General features: G+C 39.8%; 1 protein-coding gene across 1 annotated transcript in view; it reads right to left on the reverse strand.

The window, feature by feature from the left end:
- efnb2a (ephrin-B2a) overlaps positions 1–17084 on the reverse strand; it is a 30037-nt gene extending 12953 nt beyond the window's left edge. The window contains exons 1-2 of the mRNA XM_033986980.2: positions 16223–17084; positions 5590–5873 (exon numbers count right to left, since the gene is read on the reverse strand). Coding sequence (XP_033842871.1) covers positions 5590–5873; positions 16223–16335 — 397 coding nt within the window. The 5' untranslated portion in view covers positions 16336–17084. The remainder of the gene's footprint in view (positions 1–5589; positions 5874–16222) is intronic.
- Positions 17085–24633: the final 7549 nt, after the last annotated feature.

Below are 24633 nucleotides of genomic sequence, written 5' to 3' on the forward strand. Positions count from 1 at the left end.
TTCGGCACTGACCCCGAGAAGCAGGCCGGGGCATGCAAAGGTCACCTCCGCGAATCAAGCTAATGGACGAACGTTTAAGGCGCTTTTCATGAAGCATTAAGATTTCTTTGGGACCTTAACATATACACAACTAAGTTTTATTAGTGGTGATGCAAGTGGTTGACCAATTGACCTGTACAAAACAATATGCAGAACGTGTAATTTGAACGCCTGCATGAATATATTTGGAAATGACAATGAAATGCACTATGTTAGACAAATACTCTACTCAAATCAGACAAAGATGGCAGAGCTCTAAATTAAAAGGTTAGCAAGATTTACATTAAAACCTAACAGGATATTTATCAGCTGTGGCTATCCAACGTGAATTGTTGCTAATACTTTGCAAATTGTGACACATGTCAAATCTGATTCAATTCAGAATTTCAATCATTTATAGCTACTGAACACATAAAAAAAGGACTTGCATTCAGATTACTGAGTCTACACTACTGTATTTTTAAATGAATGCCAACAATTGAGAGCTGCCTGAATTAGATTTTTCCCATTTGTCATAATTTGCATTTGGACACTTGGACAGTAACACCTGCTCCACATGACAAGTGCAGCCTGGGACATTTTCAGCAGTTAGATCCTTAATGAAATCTCCCCAGTCTGTCCTTTAAATGTCCTGTTTCTGTTCTACTTTTTTTTCTTCTCTGCTTTTCACCCTATCCTTTCTGCCATCTCTTCCGCTGCCCTTCTTTCCCTCTTTAGCTCATATAATCATCTCGCTCGCTGGCTTCTCGGCTGCGGGCCATGCTGCCGACAACAATCACATCAAACTCATCTGCTCTTTAAACTGGAGCAGCATTGTGCACTAGTACTCCATTATATACACGTATGCACATGCACCGTGGACTCTTGCGTGGCTGGGAAAACTGCTGAAAAACTACAAAAAATGCTATGCTTGGATAACAAAAGAAGCTAATGGACCCCTAGTGTGCTTTCTCTAAAGTGCGCCCTTTGATTGAGCTCAAAGCCAGAGCGAGTTTCACAGTCAAGTAGTGCTAGGATGCTAACAGTTGAATGTAATGACAGCTTGCAGATTATTTTGAGTTTTAAAATCTGGGAGTGGATTTTTGTTAAAAAATATTGTTGAAAGTAGAGCTGGACAATGTGACGGAAAATGTCATATTCAGTTTATATTGCAATTTAAAAAAATGCTCAAATATTAAGAAAAAATGGAAGCAAATTGAAAGCAAAATATCACAAGCCTTAAATTTCATAGTTTAGCCTTGTTGCAATGTAGTTATAGCTCTTTGTGTTACACGTCTAAGCATTCCTGACCAAAAACCAATAACACATAATTGTAAGTTAGTTATTTTAGTGTTCTATAAAATACTATCTTTTATTGCTTACATTTTAAAGGTAAAAGGCTGTAAGAATAGACACTAAACACTAATCAAGACCCGTTTGGCACAATGCTTTGCACAAGGCACTCCTAATCCAATTGGTGGGCCCTGAGATCCGCAGCATTGATGTGGAAGCCTCTGCGATTGTAAGAAGAAATAGAGGATTAAACGGCGGTTAATTAATTACGTATCGAGTGGTCTTTCCAAAAGACTAATGCAATCTGTGCGGTGAACTTTTTTGTCACAGTCTGATGGATCTTGGACAGTGCTACCGTGGGACATGGGGGTGGGTGTAAGTAAGTATTAGGCCTGTCATGATATTTTACTACATCGACTTCATTCAATGCATGATAGATGGAACAATATTTTTTTGGGGGGGTCAATATTTATCGTGTGTACTTTTTCTTTGCAGCAGCGGGAACATTTTGGTTATTTTTCTGTACTAAGATGTGATTTGAGCTGTAGAAGATTGAACTGTGAACTTCTTTTGACTCATTATAGATAAGACCAAACTACTAAGAGCTACTAGTTTTTGGGGGACAATTCTGCTTTATGGTTTGATTTTGATGTTATCATTTATCATCTATATTTACTTAAGCAATATATCGCATTTCAAAATATGTTATGACAGGTCTAGTAAGTAGTGATGGGGATGAGGGACATACAACAATAGATAACAAAATGGAGAGGCTTTTACTTTCACAGCAAATGGATATGAAGTAGTGCTTTAAAATATATTGCAGTTATTAGAGTTATTGTTAACCATTAAAGAAATACCCATAACACTAAATGTACTGCAATGGCAAGGGCATTTCATTTGAAGTGCACATGCTTTACCCACACTATATTAAAACTGTATTCTGGCTTTAATTATTCAATGATTGATTAAGCTAATTTAGCTCATGTTGGTCTCCTATTAGTCTGTTTATTTACTAGCTTGACCTGTTAACAAAAGATTCAAGTTTGCTTTCCTTTCGTTGAACTTAATGAGCAAAAAAACAACCAAAAAGTGTATTTTAAGTTTAAGTATTTTCAATTTTTTCTCATAAACTTGCATCTTGTTTACAACAGCTTTAAAATATGAATACTTTAACTAGTTTTAGCCCTTCAAGGTAAACTGCCGAGACTGCACCTCCGCCTACATACTTCAGTCACCCGCCTTGTGTCTATTTTGACGCCTGTCTGTGCTGTTTTGCCTGTTACAGTTTACACATGAAACGCCGGGCCTATGTCAGACAATAGACTGTTGAGTGCACGGCATAAGTCAAGGTGAGATGAGAAAAGTACACCCAGGAACTAATTCCCCCGAAAGGCGTGAGGCAGTTCATTCGACTTAACTGCTCTATTCACATTGTGTTTGCAGGTAGATCAGCTGTTGACTTCCTTTAACTCTTTTGTGTGGCAAAATGGAATGCTGTTCAGAGGTGCTTAGCTGGCGTGTCTTTGTACAGCTGTGTGTGACATGGTTGTATGTTATCATTATTTACTCCCGTGCACATAAGTGTTAGCGCACCTGCCTCGCCCCGCTCCGTCCACCTCCTTCTTCGTTAACCCAAATTTAACCCCTTGTGCTGTTTTGTTGTGATCCCTCTTCCTTCATACCAACAAGCAAGCCAGGCCGGGTAAGTAAACACGGAGCATAGGCCCATCAATTATTAAGTGCGGTGTTTGGGTGTGGAGAGGAGAGGAGGAGATGGAAAAGGGGAGAGGAGGAGGGGGGGATGTCTGGTTCGGAGTAAAGGCTTTGTAGTCCCGCGGAAAAGTCACACAGACCATGTCTAATGTGGTTGTATCTATCGTTATCAACGCAGAGCTGACACAATGGAGATGGCACTGTAATGCAAATTCATTTTCAGCCTAATATGAACAATGTGATTTTTCAAATGCAGGACATGTGACTAGGATTAAGAATTAGCTATAGCTTTTTTACAGATGCCCACTCAAGAAATTTACTAGTGGAAAGTCCACCACTTGATGTTAAAGCTTTGCCTAGAATGTTCCACAGTATGGCCATAAACATATCTCCGTGGAGATTAGCAGGTGATGTCCCCAGGCCAAGTTACAAGTCAGATCTGTGGAGAGGTGACCTAACTCAAAGTAATAATACATGTTTTCCAAGGTATTTTGAGCAACAGAAACACCAATAAGTACATGCAATTAATGCAATACTGTGGAAGATTCAGGTCAGGTACATACAGCGCACCTTTATAATGTGCCCTGAACTATTAACCTGATACTCAACAGCATGTACTAAAGAGAAAGTATTTAATTTCAAAGATAGCAGTGTTCAAATTGTATTAAGACTAAATACACCAAACAGCAAAAATAATGCATTATCACGCCCCATTACCTTTGCGTATAAACCATTCTGCTAAACCTGCAACATATTTACAAAAGGCTGGCTTTCATTGACTTAATTTGCTCAGTGTGCGTCCACCCGCACACCTGTTCGACACGAGCGCGGCGGGATATGCAGCGGCATGCAAATATCCTGCAGCTATGACACATTAGCGACAGAGCAGCCACTGTTTGGGCTTTAAACGGCAGACGGGAACCTGTTTCAAGAGAAAAACACATCTGCTACACTGGTCTCACAGTGGCATTTCTCATTCATGTTGAGTTAATTTAATGATTTATGAAATAGTTTGTAAATTTGTCTAGATTATCTACTGAAAATGATCCTAATATTTAACTTTTTGGGAGCTGAGATTGCCCAATGTGTACTTTGTGGTTGGCTTTAGAAGATTAGAAACTTTATTTAAAGCCAAGGAACTTCCTTATGCAATTCAACTTTTCCCTCTTCACTGTGAACCTGTCATGTGATAATTATATGATTTTTATGCTGGATGCCCTTCCAGTGGCAACCAGATTACTGTAACAACTAATGGGGGATAAGTGGCACATAGACATTTCTGTGTATATACATATGTATGGTCAAGCAAGATTCAAATCAACTACCTTCTGGTTCATACTAGCTAAATTTTAGACCACTTTTTCAACTCAAGTCTCCACTGTGAACAAGTCATACGGCAATTATATGATTTTGATGCTGGATGACCTTACTATGGTAACCAGATTATAATAACACGAGCGGGCAGTGGGGGTGAAGTACCAGGTAGACAACATCACTGTATATGCTCAAGTAATAATGTAACAACTATCCTCTGGTTCATACTAATCAAATTCCTAACCCGCTACGCCACTGCCTCCCCCAAATTGCTTTAAACTTGTAAAAAAAAAAATCCACTGACAATTTCCAACTTCTCTCCTTCTTGGGTTCCGCAGTGACTATGAGGCCTCCCTGTACAGTGACAGCTCACAGATGGCAGTGGCAGAGCATCACAGATGGCTCCCCCCCGTCTACGCTGCGCAGATGGTTCAGTCCACCTCCCGTGTTTCAAATTGGGGGGCCGTCACTAAAATCCTCGTCTCCACTTCCTCTGGGGACGCCACTCGTACACCACAAGCAATGAGTGTACCTGCTTCGCTTTATAATGGTTTGGTCGATTTGCAAATGCCACAAGTCAGATGGGTCTAAATACATCAAAGAGTTGGAGAAGTCTGCCAAAATCAAAGAAACAGCACAGCCCGCACTCCTTTGAGGCATTTGGAGTCCTACAGACACACATTGCTCCTCTCACCTCAAATGCTTAGTAACACAGTTGCTAGATTAAGTGGGTGGACTGACACCTTTTCAAGCATTTCTTTCTACCATGTTTTAACAACTTTTGGCACAGATATTCGACTTTGCAACCCAGTGAGAGGTCTAAAATGAAATGACTTGCAAGGCTTCTGTTTTCGAACACTTTGCGACAACACCTGAACTCACCTCAAAGTTTGGGATGCATAATAACAGCTTTCATATCGTAAAAATACCTTTCCAAATTGATTGAAGGCATTCAGTTTTTGCACAAGTCGCACCTAGCTATGTGAAGTATGCTGAAGACAGCTGGTCCTCTCCTGCTCCTAAATTATGTAACAGCTAATTTATTATACCTTTGGGGAGAGTCCTTACCAATAGTGGTGCCAACAAAATAATGGCAAAGTTGTGGTTTTGAGTATATGGAAAAACTTACGCTAACTTAAGAAAGTAGTTGACATTTGTACATATGCGTTTTGTGATTTGCAAGGACCTTAAAATGCTTCTAATATGAAATAAATATATCAACTCATATACATTTTGGTCAATACTTACAGATGATATAGTAGTCTTTCCCTCTGAAGAATTCCAGTCCCCACAAGTTGGGACTGAACTCCTGAAATTTGAGGGTGAATTTGACGTCCTGGTCGGGCTTGACACAGTTCAGGAGTGGTGTGTCGGCTTTTGTGATGGTGCAGCTTTCCAGTTGGTCCCTTGGCACCATGTACACTTTGTAATACTCCACGCCTTCACCAATCCCGCCATCCACCCGCGGGCAAACAATGTCCAACTTATCCCCGATTTGAGGGTACAATACCACGCCTTGGCCTGGGATGAATCTGTAAAAAAGATCGTGGGGGAAAAAAAACGTTATTATATCACACAAAATGGATTCTTGTGGGCAAATGGATCATTAGTTTGACATCACAAGGTGGAACAGAGTGTTTTCTGTTTGAGAGAAGAACTCAGCCTAAATATGCAGGATTTGTGTGTTAAATATGTGTGAATGAAACAAAAGAACATGTTTTTGATAAGGAAACATCATAACATAGATCAGAAAATAACATAATATAGGCCCTTTAAAAGATGCCAAGTCATTCATTATGTAAGTGTTTGCCGCCATATCTTTCAAATTTGAGCAGCCGAGTTAATTATTGATGCGGTAATTACTGATTGTGTTCATTAATTTTTCAAGGGTGGGGTGGTGGAGGGGGATGTATATGTGCGGATTTTGAAAGTTGAGATAATGAGGCGGAGGAAAGAGCCAGCTTGCTTGCATTTGGTGGGAAAATGTCAGAACAGCTATGGCATACAAAACAGGGAGTCGAGAAACAATGCGAGAGGAACAGCGGTAGACGTAGAGCCCCCAAGGCGGTTCTCTCCAAGTGCACTTTCATTTTCCCTAAATCATTCCCAAAACGCACAATAATGTTGCCATTTAGTCTCATGGTGGTGTCGAGCTCCCTGCCGCATTCCAGCGATTGCAGACACACACACATTTGTGGTCAGGAGTTGGAAGTGAAAACATGTACTTATCAGCTAAATGAATTTGCCTCATGCCTGAAACAGTTAGCAGTTACTCCACATCCAGAAGGCCTTTGCGGCTTAATGCGAAATAACAATCAAATGCATAGAAATATACATTCAAATGATTTCATAAGGAATGTCAGCTTGATAACAAAAGGCAGCCATCTTTAAGTTAATATTATGCACAGCCTGACATGTGCTATTCTGATTACATAAATGGCATATTTGCTTTCATTTCTCTAGACTACAAAGACGCAGAGGGCGCAGGGGAACCTTCACACCAGGGACTGATGAAGAGAAGCGGCAAATTCATAATTAACAAAGTGAGCTAAATGAAATAGCAGTGGGGGGAAGGCATGTCCTAATCAGCTTTCATGGCAATAATGTGCGGTTAGGAGAGTTACTGTGGTGTTTCTGTCATTTGCGGTTGGATATTTAAGTTTGTCAATCAATCAGTTGATGGTGTCTTAGGCAGCCAAATTTTTAGAAGAGAACAAATAATTAGATTAAGATTATAAAGATTTGAAAGCACAACAGTAGAAAGGAGAACACATAGAGCTCTTTACTTATCTCTGTATACGTAGCCGTTTTATCAAATTCATAAAAAAAAAAAAAAATCATGTTTTTAGTTGACTACAGCCCTAGTACTTTTCTATAATTAAACCTGCCTTGCCTATAGAACGTGGACAGTGTTAAACATTACAAGGTAAAGGACTAATGGATGTAAACGTTGTTGACAGCTCATATACTCTTCTGTCTTTTGTAAAGCCACTGACAGAGAGAGAAAGAGGAGCGAAAGTGAGAGAGAGAAAGAGAGAGAGAGGAGCTTCCAACACACAGGATCAAGTGCACACAGGCAGCAGCTAGAACTAGGGCGAGCGAACATTCTCTCTGCCCCTCGGGGACAACACTCAGCAGTGGCACAGTGTGGCCAGTGACGGGCCGATATGGAGGCTACGTCAATGCGTTGCAGCGCCATCTGGCATCGAACTGGAGCAGCGAGAGAGGGCATGGGAGAGAGAGACACGAGACAAGAGAGGTCCTCCATAAGCCCGCGGGGTAGATCGACTCCCTATACGCTGTACGCATTAACTGTATACATGCGTGTTGATGCGCTTGGAAGCACCCAGTCATGCGTGTGGGCAGGCATGTGTGTTTATCCAGTGCGGGGGAAGCATGAACGCGTACATGTGCTAGCGATAAAAATTGTGTGCGGCTCGTGGTGGCCATTATTTATCTAAAGAGGCTCATGTGGAAGTGTTCACTATAATAAGCGCTGAGGAGAGAGGGGGTTGACTCCAAGCTAGCATGGTGGATGTGTCAAGCTGGGAAAATTGCATGTGTCATTAAAGTTGGGAATGAGTCAGGCCTGGTCTTAAATTGACAACAGTTACAAATTTTGATGGTTGAAATGTGCGGAAACTATAATTACTGTAGTATGGATAGGAATAGCAATATAGAGAGTTTGTTAAAGGGGCACTATGTAACTTTTCTGGTTGCCGTCTCCTTGTCTCCCTGGGTATGTTTTTGCTTTCACAGTATGGGTTTAGAATTGAATAAATGCATGTCATACTGTGGAACATTCCAGACAAAGTCATAACAACAAAGTATATTTAGTTAGAAATACTAGATGCAGACAAACAGCTTACATATATTGCCTGAAGTCTAAAACGCTTAAAAGAGGCGACTAATTTCCATTGTTTTGAAGTGCTAGCATTGATGCTATCATCAAAGGAAATGGGCAAAGCTAACACAAACAGCACTAGCTCGAGATAAAATTCCTCATCTTTTCACAACACATCTCCTGCCTCATTTGCTTTTGTTTTTCGTCTAAAAAGGAAGATAAGCCGGTATCATAAAGGAGGTTTGTATCCTGTTCTCTCACTGTCTTCAACCATTCAAAATTAGCCAAAGGGACGAGAGCAGAAACAGGCCGAACGCGCTCCAGTCTCCATTTCACTGCCAGCGCTGCATAATGAATGTATTCAATAAATGCTGACAAAGGAGAGAAACTGTTTGAATGTGGTTTTAAGATAAGCTTGCAAAGAAGGCTGATTAAGGGCAAAAATGAGCTACTTTGGAGGGAACAAAAGACAAAAGACTCAAGGGAGAGTGCGATTGTCGCGTTGGACAGTGATTCGATTGTCGCCTCGTCCCCGCAGAGCCTGCGTCTGTGACAGGTGAATGTCGTGTACGGGACGCCTGGATCTAAAGACAGACATTAAGACAAAACAAAGAGAACAACAATGAAGAAGGGATGGAAACAAAGAATAAACAGAGGGGGAGATATTTCATGGTTTCCTGAGGTTATGATTGAGTATGGACAAAAGCAGTGGATACACAAACAAGGTTTCAATACTTCAGATAGTAGAAATAGGTCACTATCTGCACGAACTATTTAAGATGCATTGCACTATTAAACCAACTGTATATGTATACAGAAGGTCATTTAATATTTCATGAACATTACCCAACTGCCTGCCAGTAAAGCGTAAACATGTTCAACTGAAAGGCTGTTTTTACTTTTGACAAACTGTGGAATAATTCATAATTAATGACAAAACATAACATGAAAAAAGTTGTTTGCATTTTCATATGGTTCTGATGCCGACATGTTTTATGTTGTTAGGGCAAATAAACAACAAAATTTTGGTCTTGGCAGTTTTCTATATTTTTAAGAACATAAATGGATGAATTACTCAAAGATTCCATGGCAATTTGGGGTAAAGTTACCAGCTCCCAAACTCTAATTGCCCAACCTGTAATTAAAACTATTACTTTACCACAAGGCTGTGGACTACTTTGTGTTGGCTATCTAGTTTTTGACAGAAACAAGGAATAGAAGCACTTGAAAAAAGCAGGACAAGACAAGAGCAGGAAGTGAAAACAAATAAAAATCCCGCCCAGGCATCTCATGATTGTAAATGTGTTTGACCCCCCGCCCCTTATCCTAAAACAGAGGGCCCCCCCACTAGCTGCTCTGAGGCACACTTGGCCATTCAGCTCCCCCTCTCCTCTCCTCTCTTCCCCGATTCTCTTTCTTCTCTCTTTCTTTAAAGTCCTTCTCCTCCTCCTCCGGGACATAAATATTCCAAAGAGCAGTCGTATTTTATCGACTATAGCCGCAGCTCAGCAAATCAGGCGTTAAAAGCATTACAGGCAGTTAAAGCTAAGCGTAAACAGTGTGTAAAGACATAAGCAGGTTACAGTTGTAAGAATGTGGACATCAATGGGAGAGCTTGACTAAACACGGTAAAGAGGGCCTCCATTTTGTGATGGAGGGCGTGAGATAATGTTGGGTCCGAACTTACTAAAATGGTTCACAAGCAGTGTTAACTTCTAATGGGCTAAACAGTTTTTGACAAATGTTTAACTGCAATTTTTTTCACTAATTGTGGTTATATTTTGGTTACTTCAGATTAATTAAATTAGTGAAATATGGACTTTTTAAAAACTTACTGTTACCTACAGGGACAGCATGTTACATACATAATATTATTTAGTTGTTGTATATTACCTAAATAATTACTTAATTAAATAAAGGTAGTTTGTGTTTTGATAACTGCAACAAATACTAATAGCCACCACATAGTGCGTACTTTCTAGCAGGACTTTCTGAAAAACTTATCTAAGAATTCCACAAGTTGCGATAGTGTGTAACCTAAGCTAAACTTGATTAAATTCTCCTGCACAAAAATTATCTCTGACTTTTTCCAATGTCATAACTACATAAGTGATCCTATTCACTGTGGACTCATTATTTTCTGGCCTTTTGAAGAACTTTCAAGAGTGTGTTTTTTTTCCCTGTCAGTTCTCCGTCATGTCACACACCATTTGTCCTGGCGCGCGATGAGGGCTAACACGTTCATAATCAGAGGAGGTGACAGCAGCCTGCAGGAGAAGACAGACGAAATCGCTCCGAGCTTTTTGATCGCGCTCCGACCCTCTGCGAAAGCACGCCAACTGCTCAGAGGAGAGCAAAAGTTCCCCCGCGCTAGTTTTGTGCGTGAATGTGACGACAACCGCAGGTGCCCCGAGTGTTGTGGAAATTTGTGTATTTGGAAGAAACTACAAAGTCACCCAGCTGCAGATGCTAACGAGCTAATGCCTTGGGCTTTCTGTGTAGGAGAAAGGGAAAAGATAGCAGTGCAGGATTTTAGGGAAATGAACACAGCAAAAATAGAGCTTTTTAACAGATAGTTATAAAATCGTTACGAAAAGAAGTTAGGTTGTGATTTTCAAATAGCTTAATTTAAGAAATTTGCTTTAATAAATCTTAATTAATTAAAAAATGTGAATTTCCATTTTCTGGCTGTATAAAGTTTTGAAATTGTCAATTTTAGCCTATATACAATAGTTACATCACAAATTTATTCACATTTTCCAGTTATAAAGTAGCGCTAACATATACTTCACATTATATATATATATATATATATATATATATATATATATATATATATATATTATATATATATATGTATAGCTTACCCGTTAATTACATTAACTGCTGGGGAAAGCAAAAGGTGCCAAATGGCTGTGAATCAGAGCCACAGGTGCTTCACATGGGAGTAAACTTTGAGGCTGACATCTGTTTTGGTCATTTATCTTCGACTTGGCCTTCTTCGCAACCGAGTGGGTTCTTGGTTGGTATGTTTGAGTGAACGGCAGAACAAGGAGGTGGACATTTGACAAATATAAAACTGTGTAGTGAGAATAATACAGTTGAAATGCTTAAATATTTTCACAACTTAAAAAACTGCAAAGTTTAAAAATTTCCCTTCAGGGACAATAAAGTTTGCCGTAACTTAACTAAAAAGCAACCCTCTTTCACTGTGGTGACTTTTAATAGTTAGTTTTCAAGTTAATATACGCAGTAGTATGACAGTTGTTACATAGTTTCAATAATTTTCACTACCCAAAAAATGTAAACAGTTACCATTTGAAAAATACACCTCTTTCAGTGCATTTACAAACTAGTATTTTCCAGCTCTTGCGCCCTTCTCCTCAGTGTCACTACACATCTCAATATAGCCCCACTCCGCTACCCCTGTATTTAGACCTCCAGCTTGTTGCCTTTGTGTGGGCCTCCCCGCTGTAATCCCCATCCTATAATGTTGTCCTTTCTTTCTCTTCCTGTGGCCCTGAAGTTATGAGCAAACATGGCCGAACACAGGGAGGGCATGGGGGGGTTGCTTGTGGATGGTTAGCTTTAGCCCGAGAGCAACTGTTTTGGATGTGAGGATTCATTAAGGCAGGCAGACAAAGGAGGCCAAGCCCAGTCTAGTGAGGGTTAATCCTGGGACAATTCGGTGCAGCTTTCGCCCTCTGCCGGCTGACGAGACGGGGGCTTTATCCGTGCTGTCACCCTATCCCCCTATGCATGCGCAGCTTTGGGGTGACACTATCTACCCCTGCCCTGGGCCTATACCTTTCATCTAGGCGAAATCCTTGCCTGTGGGATCTGAGCGGGACCAGGCGTAATTACCCTCCCCTCGCCCCCAGAGACGCCCGCTTTATGCTCCAGTCTTTTAATGTTGGTTCACTTCCTATTCTTTCATTGCAATATCTTAATCGTCAACCTCACTTGATCAAAAGTGCAAGATGTGGGGTCAAATGTGGGGCGATTTGACTCATGTTTAGATCTAACTATTATAATTCAGAATACGTTGAACGATTTAAGCTCAGTCCTACTTCACAGCTAACCACCATGCTGACTTGGAACAAAGCTGCAACCTACCAGTTAACTTTTATCAAAATTGACGTAACCCAGGCGAGAACAACAACTAGCGCCATGTTTGGTGCCATGTTGTCTCCCCCAAACCCTCACCTCTACCTCGGCCCCTTCGCTGTGCCCAATGTCTTCAAATTAAAGCAAGCTATTTTTCTTTCTGTCACGGAGAAAAGTGGCTAAATTAGAAGCACTCCGGGAGGTTTTCTGCCCGACGGGAGGAGGATAGGAGGAGAGGGGAACAGAGCCTCGTCAGTAATTCATGATGAACCTGCGTCTCTATCTGCGCCCCCTACCATCTCCCCCCTCTGAGCTCACAGAAAAGACCCGGAGAGGTGCCCCCGTCGCTGCCCAGTCACAAAGGCCCTTTGGGTTTGCTGTGTGTAATCTCTTAATGAACTGCAGTGGAGGAGAGGAGAGCGCTCCTTTTTTACATAGAGCATGTAAAGCAGGCTCTGGCTTTTGTTTCTCCCTCCCAACTACAAAATGGATTAGTGGTGGACCAATGCAAAGAAGAGGTGTAAGGAGAATTTGGGGAGATTTGAGATGGAGTTAGGGTCATTGACTACCTTAAGTTTAAGTAAAGGCGGTAAAGTAGTAAGGGGGTAAACGACAATGAGGTCTAATCGACAGCAGGGGAGGAAAACTGTGGAGTTTTTTTTTTCTCTTTTTTTCCGCTATTTGCTGGCTGTTTCTTTATCCGTTACTCCCAGTCTGCACACAAAGACATTAGACTGCCCTGGAGTCTTAGCTGGCATGAATAGTGAAGTTATAGCAAACTAGCAGATTTAAATCTATCTGTTGAACTAAGAGAAAGTGCACTGACTTAACAATTTATACTTTTTTAATCACTGAAACTGTAGAATTTGAAGTTAGACAAAGTCATTGCAAATTGGTACGTTTGCTCTAAAAAAACAGATCTAAATTAACTTAAAACACCTTGAATTAAGAATTTTATCTTTATCGGAGCAGATTTTTGACAGGATTTGAAAAGATTCTCACTTGCCAATAGAATAGCAGGCCTATTTTAGCTTTCATTTCAAACGCAATTTGATTTTTCTTAGAAGTGAAATATGACTTCTTCCACTTGCATTTTCCTTTACTTGTAGAAATCTACTCAAATTAAGATGAACATTCTTAAATCAAGCAATTTTAACTTTAAGATTGTCATAATGAGTTCTTTTGTCAAAACTACTTGTCAAGCTTAACTGCATTACATATCATTGTTTCCCATCTTTTTCAACCTATCCACTTCTCAAACATACAAGAGCACCCATTCTTGCTCACTACTTCCAACAGCATACCACCTGAAGTCCCCATTTACCAGACAATGCCGAGGTATTTCCCTAAAATAAAAGAAGCGTCCCGTCCCAAAGCTCCCACTGCGGCCTATTGGCTCTGAACTCCTAACCCACACCAAGAATGCGCACACACAGGCTAACTCCAGTCCCCATAGCCCTGGTAGTGTTGCATTTGTGGCAATCTATACTTGGTGCGAGGGTGGACGTGGTTTGTCCTGGGGCAAAATGGCAAACTAAGAGGCAAACTGAGGCTAAGACGCAAATTGCGTGTTAGTTGGCACTACAAACATAGCCTATAAACGGGTTCCAGGAAAAAGCATAAGTAGGCGTATCCAAAAATAATATTTCTCATTAATATAGAACATACAGAAGTAGACTGTAAAGTGATCTGTACATTTTTGTGCTGTAGAAGCTACAAGTGATTAAATACAGTGTATAAATATGAATTGCTAGACCCACCATTATCTCAGAATAAACCAATGGAAAATACTAATAGTTTTAAGTAGTTTGTACAGAAAAATAAATATCTACTTTGTTCTTGTTCAACCTGAAATTAACATTTTCAACTTCAATGTTTATCTTCACCAAAAGGTCACGAGACAGCAGCTACTTGACAACGCAAGCTTGATCTACACATGCGATGAGTGCCATTTGGGCAGACTGTGAGTGAAAGCAAGCGCTAATTGTAGCTTCTTCAAAATGGTGTCATCACAAAAGGCGTCATATGGCCTTGGCAGTAGGGACCTTTGTTACATTTTGAGACAGAGGCTAGCTGCAAATCCCTACGCACAAGCAGGTCTAGCAGCACGTAGCACAGTCAGCACACAAAGACCCAGGTGCTTGGAACATTGAGATTTGGTTCACAATGGACACCTGTTAGATGTCACTATCTGGCTTATGTCTGGAAAAAAATGGGGGGAAAAATGAAAAGATTTGGGGTAGCGCTAGTGCCAAAAGCTGAGTTATTGAGGAGCCAGGCGTGACGAAGCGACCCACAAAGAGGAGCGCCCCCTGCCAGGCTCGGGCCAGGGGCAGAGCAGCAGAGAGACAGGCTGTTTTATCAAGCAAGAGAAGGGTTCAACCGCGCATGAAGCACCATAAGAATATTTATGAGTAGAATTCAGATAGCAAAAAAGGGGTTATTTAGATTTTAGGCAGTTTTTGGTCAGGAAGCGGGGCAAGTATTCTATGGGACGTCCTGTGTGTGATGGGGCATTGGGTTAGCACTGTACGGCAGGGCAGACAGCCTGGAAACTATGGACAATGCTCTATTCAAAACCTTCCATAAAGTATTAGGAGTCATGTTTTAAAAATAACTGCTCAGTGGTCACCAGATCCAATTGTGGATCTGAGTTCTGTTTTAGTTTTGACATAATTTTACTGCCAACAACTAAAATTAAAATGACACTGAATGTAACAAAGGTGTGCCAAAACTTATGTTGAAAAAATATAGTTTAATTATTGTTTGTTTTGTTTTTTTTTTAGTTTTTTTATATATATTTCCCAAAGTTGGCCAACAATTTCAACTGCAAGTAGCCTGATCAACAATACTATGTAGGGAATTTATAATTAATGTATTATTAGCACATTCAAAACAGTGGGAACAAAACTATTTTTGTCAAAACACGCAAAGCAATTGGGTAAATAGCAACTTGTTTAAAAGTTTGTATAGTTGTGTGAACTAGTTGGGTCTATATACGACTATTAGCTACATTGTCAAACAAAACTAGGAATCAAAAAGTCTAAATTAACAAATTAATTTTGACTGTTTTATGGGTATAGTTGTGATTTAGGTTGAAATAATAACTTTTTGAAAATGTGGTTACTTTATAAATAGTACTACTAAACTACTAACTAAGAAAAAAATAATTAATAAGTTGATTGCAGAGTTGAGACTATAATGTGCAAAACAGAAAACTATCAACGCTTAAATGGTTGTAACTGTGCGCCTATTCTACTTTCCCAGTGTCCAGCCTTGGGCCTGCCCCGCACTAAACCCAGCTCCACGGCGCCCACAGACCTGTCCCATTGCGAGATACATTATCCACGTATGCGCATTGAAACCAGCCCTCAGCCTGAGCTGCAAACAATCCCCATATTTTACCAAGCCTTATTTCACTAACAAATTTGCACTGTAGAGTTTACTGGTGTCTCTAGTGCTCACAGTTGAGTGGCACAATGAGAAAAAAACGCATTCAAAGCGGGCCCACGGCGTCAACATCATCTACTGCTGCGCGTAAAAGCTAACCGCACTCCAAAGACAAGAGGGGATCTATTCGATAAGCACCAGACTGCAGCTATATATCCAGACTGGATACGGGGCCTGAACGTTTACGCGCATAACAACGTGGAGAAATGTTCCAACACTGCAGTGGATATAGCTCTCCATTACGCACGTCTATCGAGTACATAAAGGCTACTATAATTTCACGAAACGGAGAAAAGGGAGGCGAGGCTAAATAAACGCACAATCACACTGAGGTTTTACTGCAGATAGTTGAAAACCAGACACTAAATTGCTATAATTTTGGTGTTTTGTGTAGAGCGTTTCTCCATTTGGGTGTCTAAAATTGTGGATGGTGTGTGTTGGGAGCGCGTGAGGCTGCCCGGTTGTGCGCCGTGCACTTACTTGGTGTTTGTTGTGTTCCAGTATATGGACTCGAGGATGAGCGCCCGGGACAAGTCCAGTTTCAAGGCAATAAACAAAACTCCAAGGTAATATCTCCACGTCGAGTCCCCCATGGTGGTCCGCCTGCAAGCAATCCGTGCCAGAGATGTGTCCAGAAAAACGGTGACAAACAGAAAGACTCCTCGCACGGGTCGTGTCTGCTTGCCGTTCAGCGTATATCCCGGTACAGAGACGCTAGAGCATCTCCAGAAGCCAAAGGCGCACGGCCGTGGTTGGTACAAGAGAGCGCGTCTATATTCTCTCCTTGTTCAGAGCGCACACTTCTTCACCTTGCTCCCATACATCCCTATGAGAGAGAACAAGTGGCCGAGGCAAAAAAAAACAGCAAGCCAACTGCAGCAAGTAAATCCCTTTGCGTTTTTATAGTCCTCAACAATCCACCGGACGCGTGAGCAAAGAGGATAAAGCAGAATTAGACAAACAACGAAAAAAAGCGAGATGGCTGCTGGTGGTGGAATGACTTTGGAGAGAATTCCCCGTGTTCAGCTGGTGAGCATAAAAATGACCAAAACAAACGGATGATCAAAATGGAGCAAATGATCAAACATGAAAATGGGAGAAATCAAACGAGCTGGAATGGAAGTTCTCATTACATAGAGGTCCACCAGAAGAAGTCCAGGAGATGAGAAACAAAAAAAAGGCGCGGACCAAAAGTGCAACCTGTGCCCGCGGCTCAAGTCCTGCTTATCCGCATAGAAACTGCACTCAGCACCGTGGTGGGTTGAAGGAGCGGGTTGTGTATAGGAGCCGCGCTGCTGCTGCTGCTGCTGACTCCCAACCTGGACGCGAAGTAACTGCGAGTGACCGCGACTGACTGGGAATATTTGCCTGAGCAGTGTTCGGCGCGCTGGCTCCGCCTCTTCGACGGCTCCTGATTGGTGCGCGCCGCGGGATAGACGTTGGGGAGCTGCGCTGTCAATCAGGACAGGGGGGTTCAGCACCAGAGTCACAGCGAAGGAAGAAAAGACATATAAAGAGGAGATCGCATTTACTTCAACGCACAAATATGATCAAGAATATTGCAATAAAGGGACAGTTTTAACATGACAAAAGTTGTATGATGAACGAGCAGAGACGCAGCAAATTCGCTAAGTTGTACAATATGCTATAAAAACGAATATTAGCAGTGTAAAATAGCTCATCACTTTGTTTGATTAGCTTGAAAGTAAGTAAAAAGCATAATTTCTATTAAAAAAAAATATTTAAAAAATCCCTCAAAGCGCACACAGTCGCAGTAGCCGAAGGAGCGTGGAGCTTTTCTTGCAGCGCGCTGAGCAGAGGCAGTTTTTCCAAAGACCACGAGCGCCCACTAGAGGACACGCACGGTAGGAAACGCAAGTTCAAAGAGAGGGAACGTTGATTTAGATGTAACTGTATTTAGACAGTGAAATACAATTTGTGTAAGGTGTTTTAAAATCTGATATGAATGTGGTTGATTACAGAAGGCTGTAAACAGAGAATTTTGTGAATTAATTAACTTTATTACATCTGGAAACGTAGCTATAAATGTTGGCTTCTACTTTTTGATTAAGGCCTATATATTGTGCCGTCTAATTGCACATTATTGATATTTTAGACTTTGTGAGTTGTTATGGCAATAGTGTAATATAAAATTACAGAATATTGTATGTACTTATAAATACATGAAAGATATTATCACTATCATTGTTTCGGTCAGTATTTAAAAACTTCATTACTCATCAAGCAGGGATTTCATATGAGTCAAGTGTGGATTAAGATATAGTTGTAATGCCTGTATTTTCCTTACATTTAATAACATGCTAGAAAAGTAATTAAGCAATAAATTAAATGTAAATGACTTTTGCTAATGTGTCACAGATTAATAGAACACATTTTGTTCACCACCTTATTAAGTTAACATCATTTTTTTTTAAGTTTCTGTAGATTCAACACATTCCATTGTTGTGTAGCAAAAAAATGTAGGATTTTGCTGTTTTTTGTTTGTTTTTTTTGTTACCATTTGTCATAAGAATTAAGTCAAATATAAAACTACCATATCTTAACTATGTATGTGTAGTAAAATATTCATATTGCCTCTGAAAAAAACTATTTTACTTTTGAAATTATATGTAGGTTTAATAAAATGTATAGTAATACGGAAATCATACATTAACAGCACAATAGTCTAAACTCAGACAGGGTCTAAACAAGGACTAAGTCAGGACCAAACCAGCCAGGATAAAACCATGCTCAAACCAAGACAAAATGAACTAGGAGATAAATGTGCATAACCCGCAAACAACTGAATTAATTGTAACCATTTTAACAATACTTCTGCCCGCTTTCTTTCCAAACCTACTTTACTTCCAATATACATTTCTCACTACACACTTGACACATGGATCTTTTGTATCTGAAATAACACTTGCAGGAAGCTAATGCCACTCTTTTAATCTGTGCTAATAAACGTTTCCTTACCTTTGGGTTAGCCCAGTCCGTGCTGCCTGGAATACGCATCGAAGCAGCCTCCCCCTGCTCGCACAAGCCCAAAGTGTTGATTCCTCCTCGGCTTCTCTCTGAAAAGAAATAGGCAAAAGCTCTTCAATTAGGGTCCACTTGTTAGCTGCAATGCTAATTAAATAACAGTCAGGTTTGTGGAAATACAAGCACGCTCAGAGTAAGTATGTCTGTTTTTTTTAGTACAATAAACACAGCCAAACTGAAAAAACATATTTTTACTTCATCTATTTTTAGCTAAAATATTACATACTGCACCTTTAAATAAAACTAAACAAAAATGAAAATAATGAATGACTGGAAACAAGATCAAAGTGCAAGAAAAGTAAATTTAATGAAGAGGTATTATTTTTTTTATTTAACAGGACACATAACATATAGGCAATTTCGAAAAAAGAATAATACAACTATCCAAAAGTTTAAATTCTAAAAAGTTAGACTGATCAATAAACAAAATCAAAACTTGCTGTCAAAATTAGCACTAGCCAGGTGAGCGTCCCCTATCAGCTAATGCTAACCGGCAGCTGGCCCGCACAAGCCCTGATCGAATTAGGCAATTAAAAAGTGTGAAATCTCAGCCTCTGTGTAGAGGCTGTTGGGAGGTCACATTATGAGCCCATTCACAAAACTCATGAGTTTGTTTAAGGTGCGACATTTAAATAAGTGTCAAATGGCTTTTTAAGTTAGGAAGTGAAAAGGCTCAAAGGGGTCTAGCTACAGCCTAATGAAAATGTGTTGATTGGGATAGCATCATGGTTGAATATACAAATTGGATAAATTAACTTGTATATTGTATTATATATATATATATATATATATATATATATATATATATATATATATATATATATATATATATATATATATATATATATATATATATATAATTTTCATGCTCTGTATATTAGCTATACAAAACACAATATATTCCCCTCTTTACTGTTGGCAGGCATCAAATTAGTCAAAAATAGGGACATCTGGGACATTTCTTGTGTAAAACTGGGACAAATGAATGCTTTTGGGTAAACCTACAGGGACATGGGACACAGGGGTCCAAAACTGGGACTGTCCCGGGTAAATATGAGGACGTCTGGTCACACTAGCCTAATTAAAACTGTAACAGGCTACACAAGTTAAAACCCTTTAAGAAAAATGTTAATTCTACCTTGACAATAGGCATTTTTTTCTATTTCAAATATGCAAATATTATTTAACAGTTTAACGTAAGATCTATTCATAACTTAAGACATCTTTATAAAGTTATTACATAAGCTACATGTAAAATAGCTAACTGGCTAATCAAATAAGCTATCAAGTAAGCTATTTCTTCAATTTAGCTAACATGGGCTACTTTTTTCTTGCAAATTCAATTACATTATCAATAGGTTATTAATTTTAACTTTATATTTTGACCGTATTATTACCTGTAGAAATTGTGCCACTTAGTTAAAAGGTTAAACTAATGGCTACAGCGTATCTAGAAACGTTTCCTTTACCCGCTAAACTTTTTTCAGTTTTAGCCTACTAGCTTAAATTGCTAGTTGAGATTTCCTTATTTACTCTATTCACTTTCTTTCTTTTTTTTTACCACAAACTTCTTATCACAGCTTCGTCTGAATTCTTTTGAAATAGGAAGCTTCGTGTCACTTGTTTTTTATTTATTTATTTTTTCGACCTTTCGCTTCCTGCCTGACTCCCTCCAGTCCGCGGGGCTCGGACCATTGTCGAAGCCGGCGGGCAGCGTGCGTTCCGCGGCTAACTGTTCCCGCGAGGTCCGCCAAAGAAAAGCACCAGCGCGGAGAGGAAGAGAGCGGGCGGCTGGAACAACACACCAACACGGCTGTGCGCACCGGACCTCCGCGCTTTTGCAGAACAGCTATGGATGTGAGGATGTGAGAGTAAAACTAGGACTAAAACCAGGACCGGATCAGGACTAAACCAGGTCTAGACCGGGACTCAAACAGGAGTAACCAGAACTTGTATAAGCCCGAAACATGACAAACTGAAAAGGGACTTGCTTTATGATCATTTTAAACCATGTTTTTTCTGTATTTTAGCTAAACAAATGACAGTATATTCCTGTTTTAATATTAGCAGGGATCATATTTGTCAAAAATAAGGACACCTGGGATATTTCTTGTATAAGACTGGGACAAATCAATGGTTTTGGGTAAATCTACTGGGACAGGGGATACAGGGCTCAAAAGTGGGACTGTTCTGGGTAGATAGTGAGGTCTGGCCACCCTACACCAGGTCAAAACCAGGTCTACACCAACCAGAATTGTATACCAGGACTGTACTAGGTCTAAACCAAGACTAGGCTACACAAGGACACAGGCTTGTGGGCGGGTCTAGTAAATGTTAAATGTAGGGATCTTAACCAGGTCTAAACCGAGATCAAGATTAACGCAGGATTGAACTAGGTCTAAACCAGGTCTAAACTGGGACTAAGTCAGGACAAAATTGACTTGTGGGTATAATAACAGTTAAACCAGAGCAGGGAATAAAACTACAAACAGGTCTAAACCAAGAAAAAACTAGAATTGAACTAGGACTAAAGCAGACTTTAATCATTATGGACTTGTGGGTCTAAATAAGGATTCAACCATAGGTAGGTAACAAGTAGTCTACAACCAGGTCTAAACCAGGATCTAAGCAATAGAGCCTATTTCAAGCCCAGGACTGAACCAGGTCTAAATCAGGATGTTGTCTAGTCCTACACTTCCAACTCAGGACTGAACCAGAGCTAAACTAGGTCCAAGCCCAATACACAAAGTTAGGTCAGAGTGTGAGAAGGAATGCACTTCAAACAAGAAAGCTTCCAGCACTGTTGTTGTCTAGTGATGAAAGATCAAGTTGATTAGACTAAAAAGGTGATGAAACATGACAGGCTGCTAATGTGGGCTGTTACCCGTGTTTGCATAAAGTTGCATAAGTCTTTTATAAAGCCTTCCGAATGCCTTATAGTGCATATGGAAGGTTTCCATGTTTTTCCTAATGATTGCTTGGTGTGGTGGGATAGTACCTGTGGTAAATATTTATCATAGTTTTACATCAGCTAAGTGGCAGTTTGTCAGAAAGAAGTTGAAAAGAAAAGTTAAAAATGACAGGAAGTAGCACTGGGCTCTAAAACAGAATACCTCTACTTATGTCATCAGCACCGATCAACAACGATTTAACAAAATCGAGGTGTAACCATTTATTTGTATTAGTCTACTCATAAACATTGTGTACTTTAGACAAGATTTGGCCCTTGGTAACATTGTTTAACAGTTATGGAGTTACCTCTAAGCGTGCCATGACATAGCCCATGCTAAACCAGGAAGTAAAGTTATAAAAAATAAAAAGAGGGAAAGCTAGGTTTATTATTATTATTATTATTATTATTATTATTATTATTATTATTATTATTATTTTACCAAAATTATGTGTACCATGTTTGAGTGAAATGAGTAGCCCACTCTGTCATGGGCGCTTTAAGCTTATAAAACATGAAATTCAATCCAAAATGCTTTCCAAATGATTCTATCTAAGTCCTGTTTGATTGCAGGAAGCATCGTGGTGGAGAGCAGAGAGAGAGGCTGGCACAGAGCACCGTCCAAGCCGCAGAAGAGGTGTGTTCCCTGGAGAGGAGATGGAGGGAGCGCTGGCTGGCCTGGCTGGAGGAAAGAGGGGCTGGAGCTGTGTGACCTGTGGCAGGCAGCGAGCAGGCGCAATGGGGCTGCGGTTTTGACTCTGCGCCCTGCCAGTGCTATGAGGGGAGCACAAGAAGAACTAAACTTTTACAAACTAAGAAAGTATTGGGTTTTCAAAGTTAGTTGTGTGCAGTGTAGGGTGAAAAGATGCATCACAATCGAAATGAAATCATAATTTTAATAGATGGAATTAGCAAAATGCAAATTCTGCAATTTTTGATTTATCATAATTTCCTCCACAAACAACTAATAAATCCTATCATATTGTTCGTAAAAACTGCTGACCCTGTAGTTTAGATCTGTACAAACATGTTCCTGAAATGTGACTCTTGTATTAGTTTGTCAGTTCAGTCTTTCAGTCTTTTTTGTGAAATATGAACTTTGAATAGAATCCTATTATTAAAACATATATTGCAAATCTAATCACAGTGCTTGTCAGAAAAATCAAAACTGTTCAGCCCTAATGCAATTGAGATAAATGACCAAATCTCTGAAACCAACCCAAAAATAGCATTATTACTCCTACGAAAACATAAGTGGCTTAGCTGAAATGTATTGCTCGGTTTTGACATCAGTTTTGCACATTATTATTCAATACTTCAAATTATATTATTATTTCAACACATTTGAACTCACCATCAACATACCTTTTTATCTTTTTGGTTTTATTCAAAGTGGAATTAAGGCAAGTAGGATTTTATGAGAACCTTTCCCCTAGCAAAAAATATCGTACTTTGATTTGAAATGCATTACTGCTATAACAACAAAACAGGAAGGTGTGTCTGGCCAAGGTGTGTCTGGCCAAGGACACAATGACAGAATTCATCTGTGGGATCTGGACTCACACCTCCAACCTGTGGGTCAGTGGGTCTAACCCCTCTACCAATGATGTTTATACCTAGAGTGAGATTTGTGAGACTCTACCAACTGAGCAATGTTGCCCTCCTAACACTTAAAAGTCAACATTATTTTCCTGATTCTCCCTCTGCCTGTCAGATCCTCTCAGTCTTTAATGCAATTTAAGACTGGACTGAAAACCCATCTCTTTTCCTGTGTATCTTGTGATTTGTATAATTTTCTTTTTTTTTTGTTTTGTTTGTGAAGCACTTTGGTCAGCTGTAGTTGTTTTAAATGTGCTATGTATACATATATATATAAAACATCTCTTGAATTTAAATACTTTATACACTGCCTGGCCAAAAAAAAGTTTAACCAAGCAAATAGGTGCGAGCCTCCTCCAGTTGTCCAGGTCTAGGTTCAGCAACAGTCTGTGCTCAAAGAATGAGGTCAGCTGACACCTGAATATACTGAATGACCAGGTTATTCCATCAGTGGATTTTTTCTTCCCTGATGTCACGGGCATATTCCAAGATTATCATTCCAGGATTCATCGGGCTCAAATTGTGAAAGAACTCAACCCCATTGAGAATCTTTGTGATGTGCTGGACAAGGCTTTGTGCAGCGTCAGACTCGACCATCATCAATGCAACATCTTGGTTAAAAATGAATGCAACACTGGATGGAAATAAATCTTGTGACATTGCAGAAGCGAAATAAAAATAATGCCACAGCAAATGTGTGCCGTAATCAAAGCTAAAGCCGGTCCAGTGAGTGTGTGGTCTTTTTTTTGGCCAGGCAATGTATAAAAGTACAGATAACATCCTTCATTTTAAATTGTGTAACACGCATGTAAAAATGTACTATTGTATACTGAAACATGCAATATAAATAACTAATAAACACGTCCCATACAATTTTGAATGCCAAAGATGCAAAAAGCGATACTGCTGGGTTTCAGATGACATCACAGCATTCTGCAGGCCAATGTTATTTAATACAGATTTGGGCAGATAAAAACGAATATTGTTAAAATGCTGAATTTTGCCATAATATGTAAGGATAATGAGTCTAGTCACTAAAAAAAAAAAAGATCAGGTTCAACATGTGAATTTACCTTTTAGATTTTTCATGGCAAAGTAGAATATTATCAATAGTAAAAACTGGCTCTTGCCCCTGGTCTCACATAATAATACACAAAAGGCCAAAACAGTCTTAGACATTCATTCATATGGAGTAGCCTACATGTTTTGCAATAGGCAACATTTAACTCAGAGAATGTATAGTGCAATCCGCCATGACTTCAACAGGATAGTGGAAACCTTGAGAGCAGAGTAATTA

This window comes from Periophthalmus magnuspinnatus, chromosome 21 (genome assembly GCF_009829125.3).
Source record: "Periophthalmus magnuspinnatus isolate fPerMag1 chromosome 21, fPerMag1.2.pri, whole genome shotgun sequence".
Lineage (NCBI taxonomy): Eukaryota > Metazoa > Chordata > Actinopteri > Gobiiformes > Gobiidae > Periophthalmus > Periophthalmus magnuspinnatus.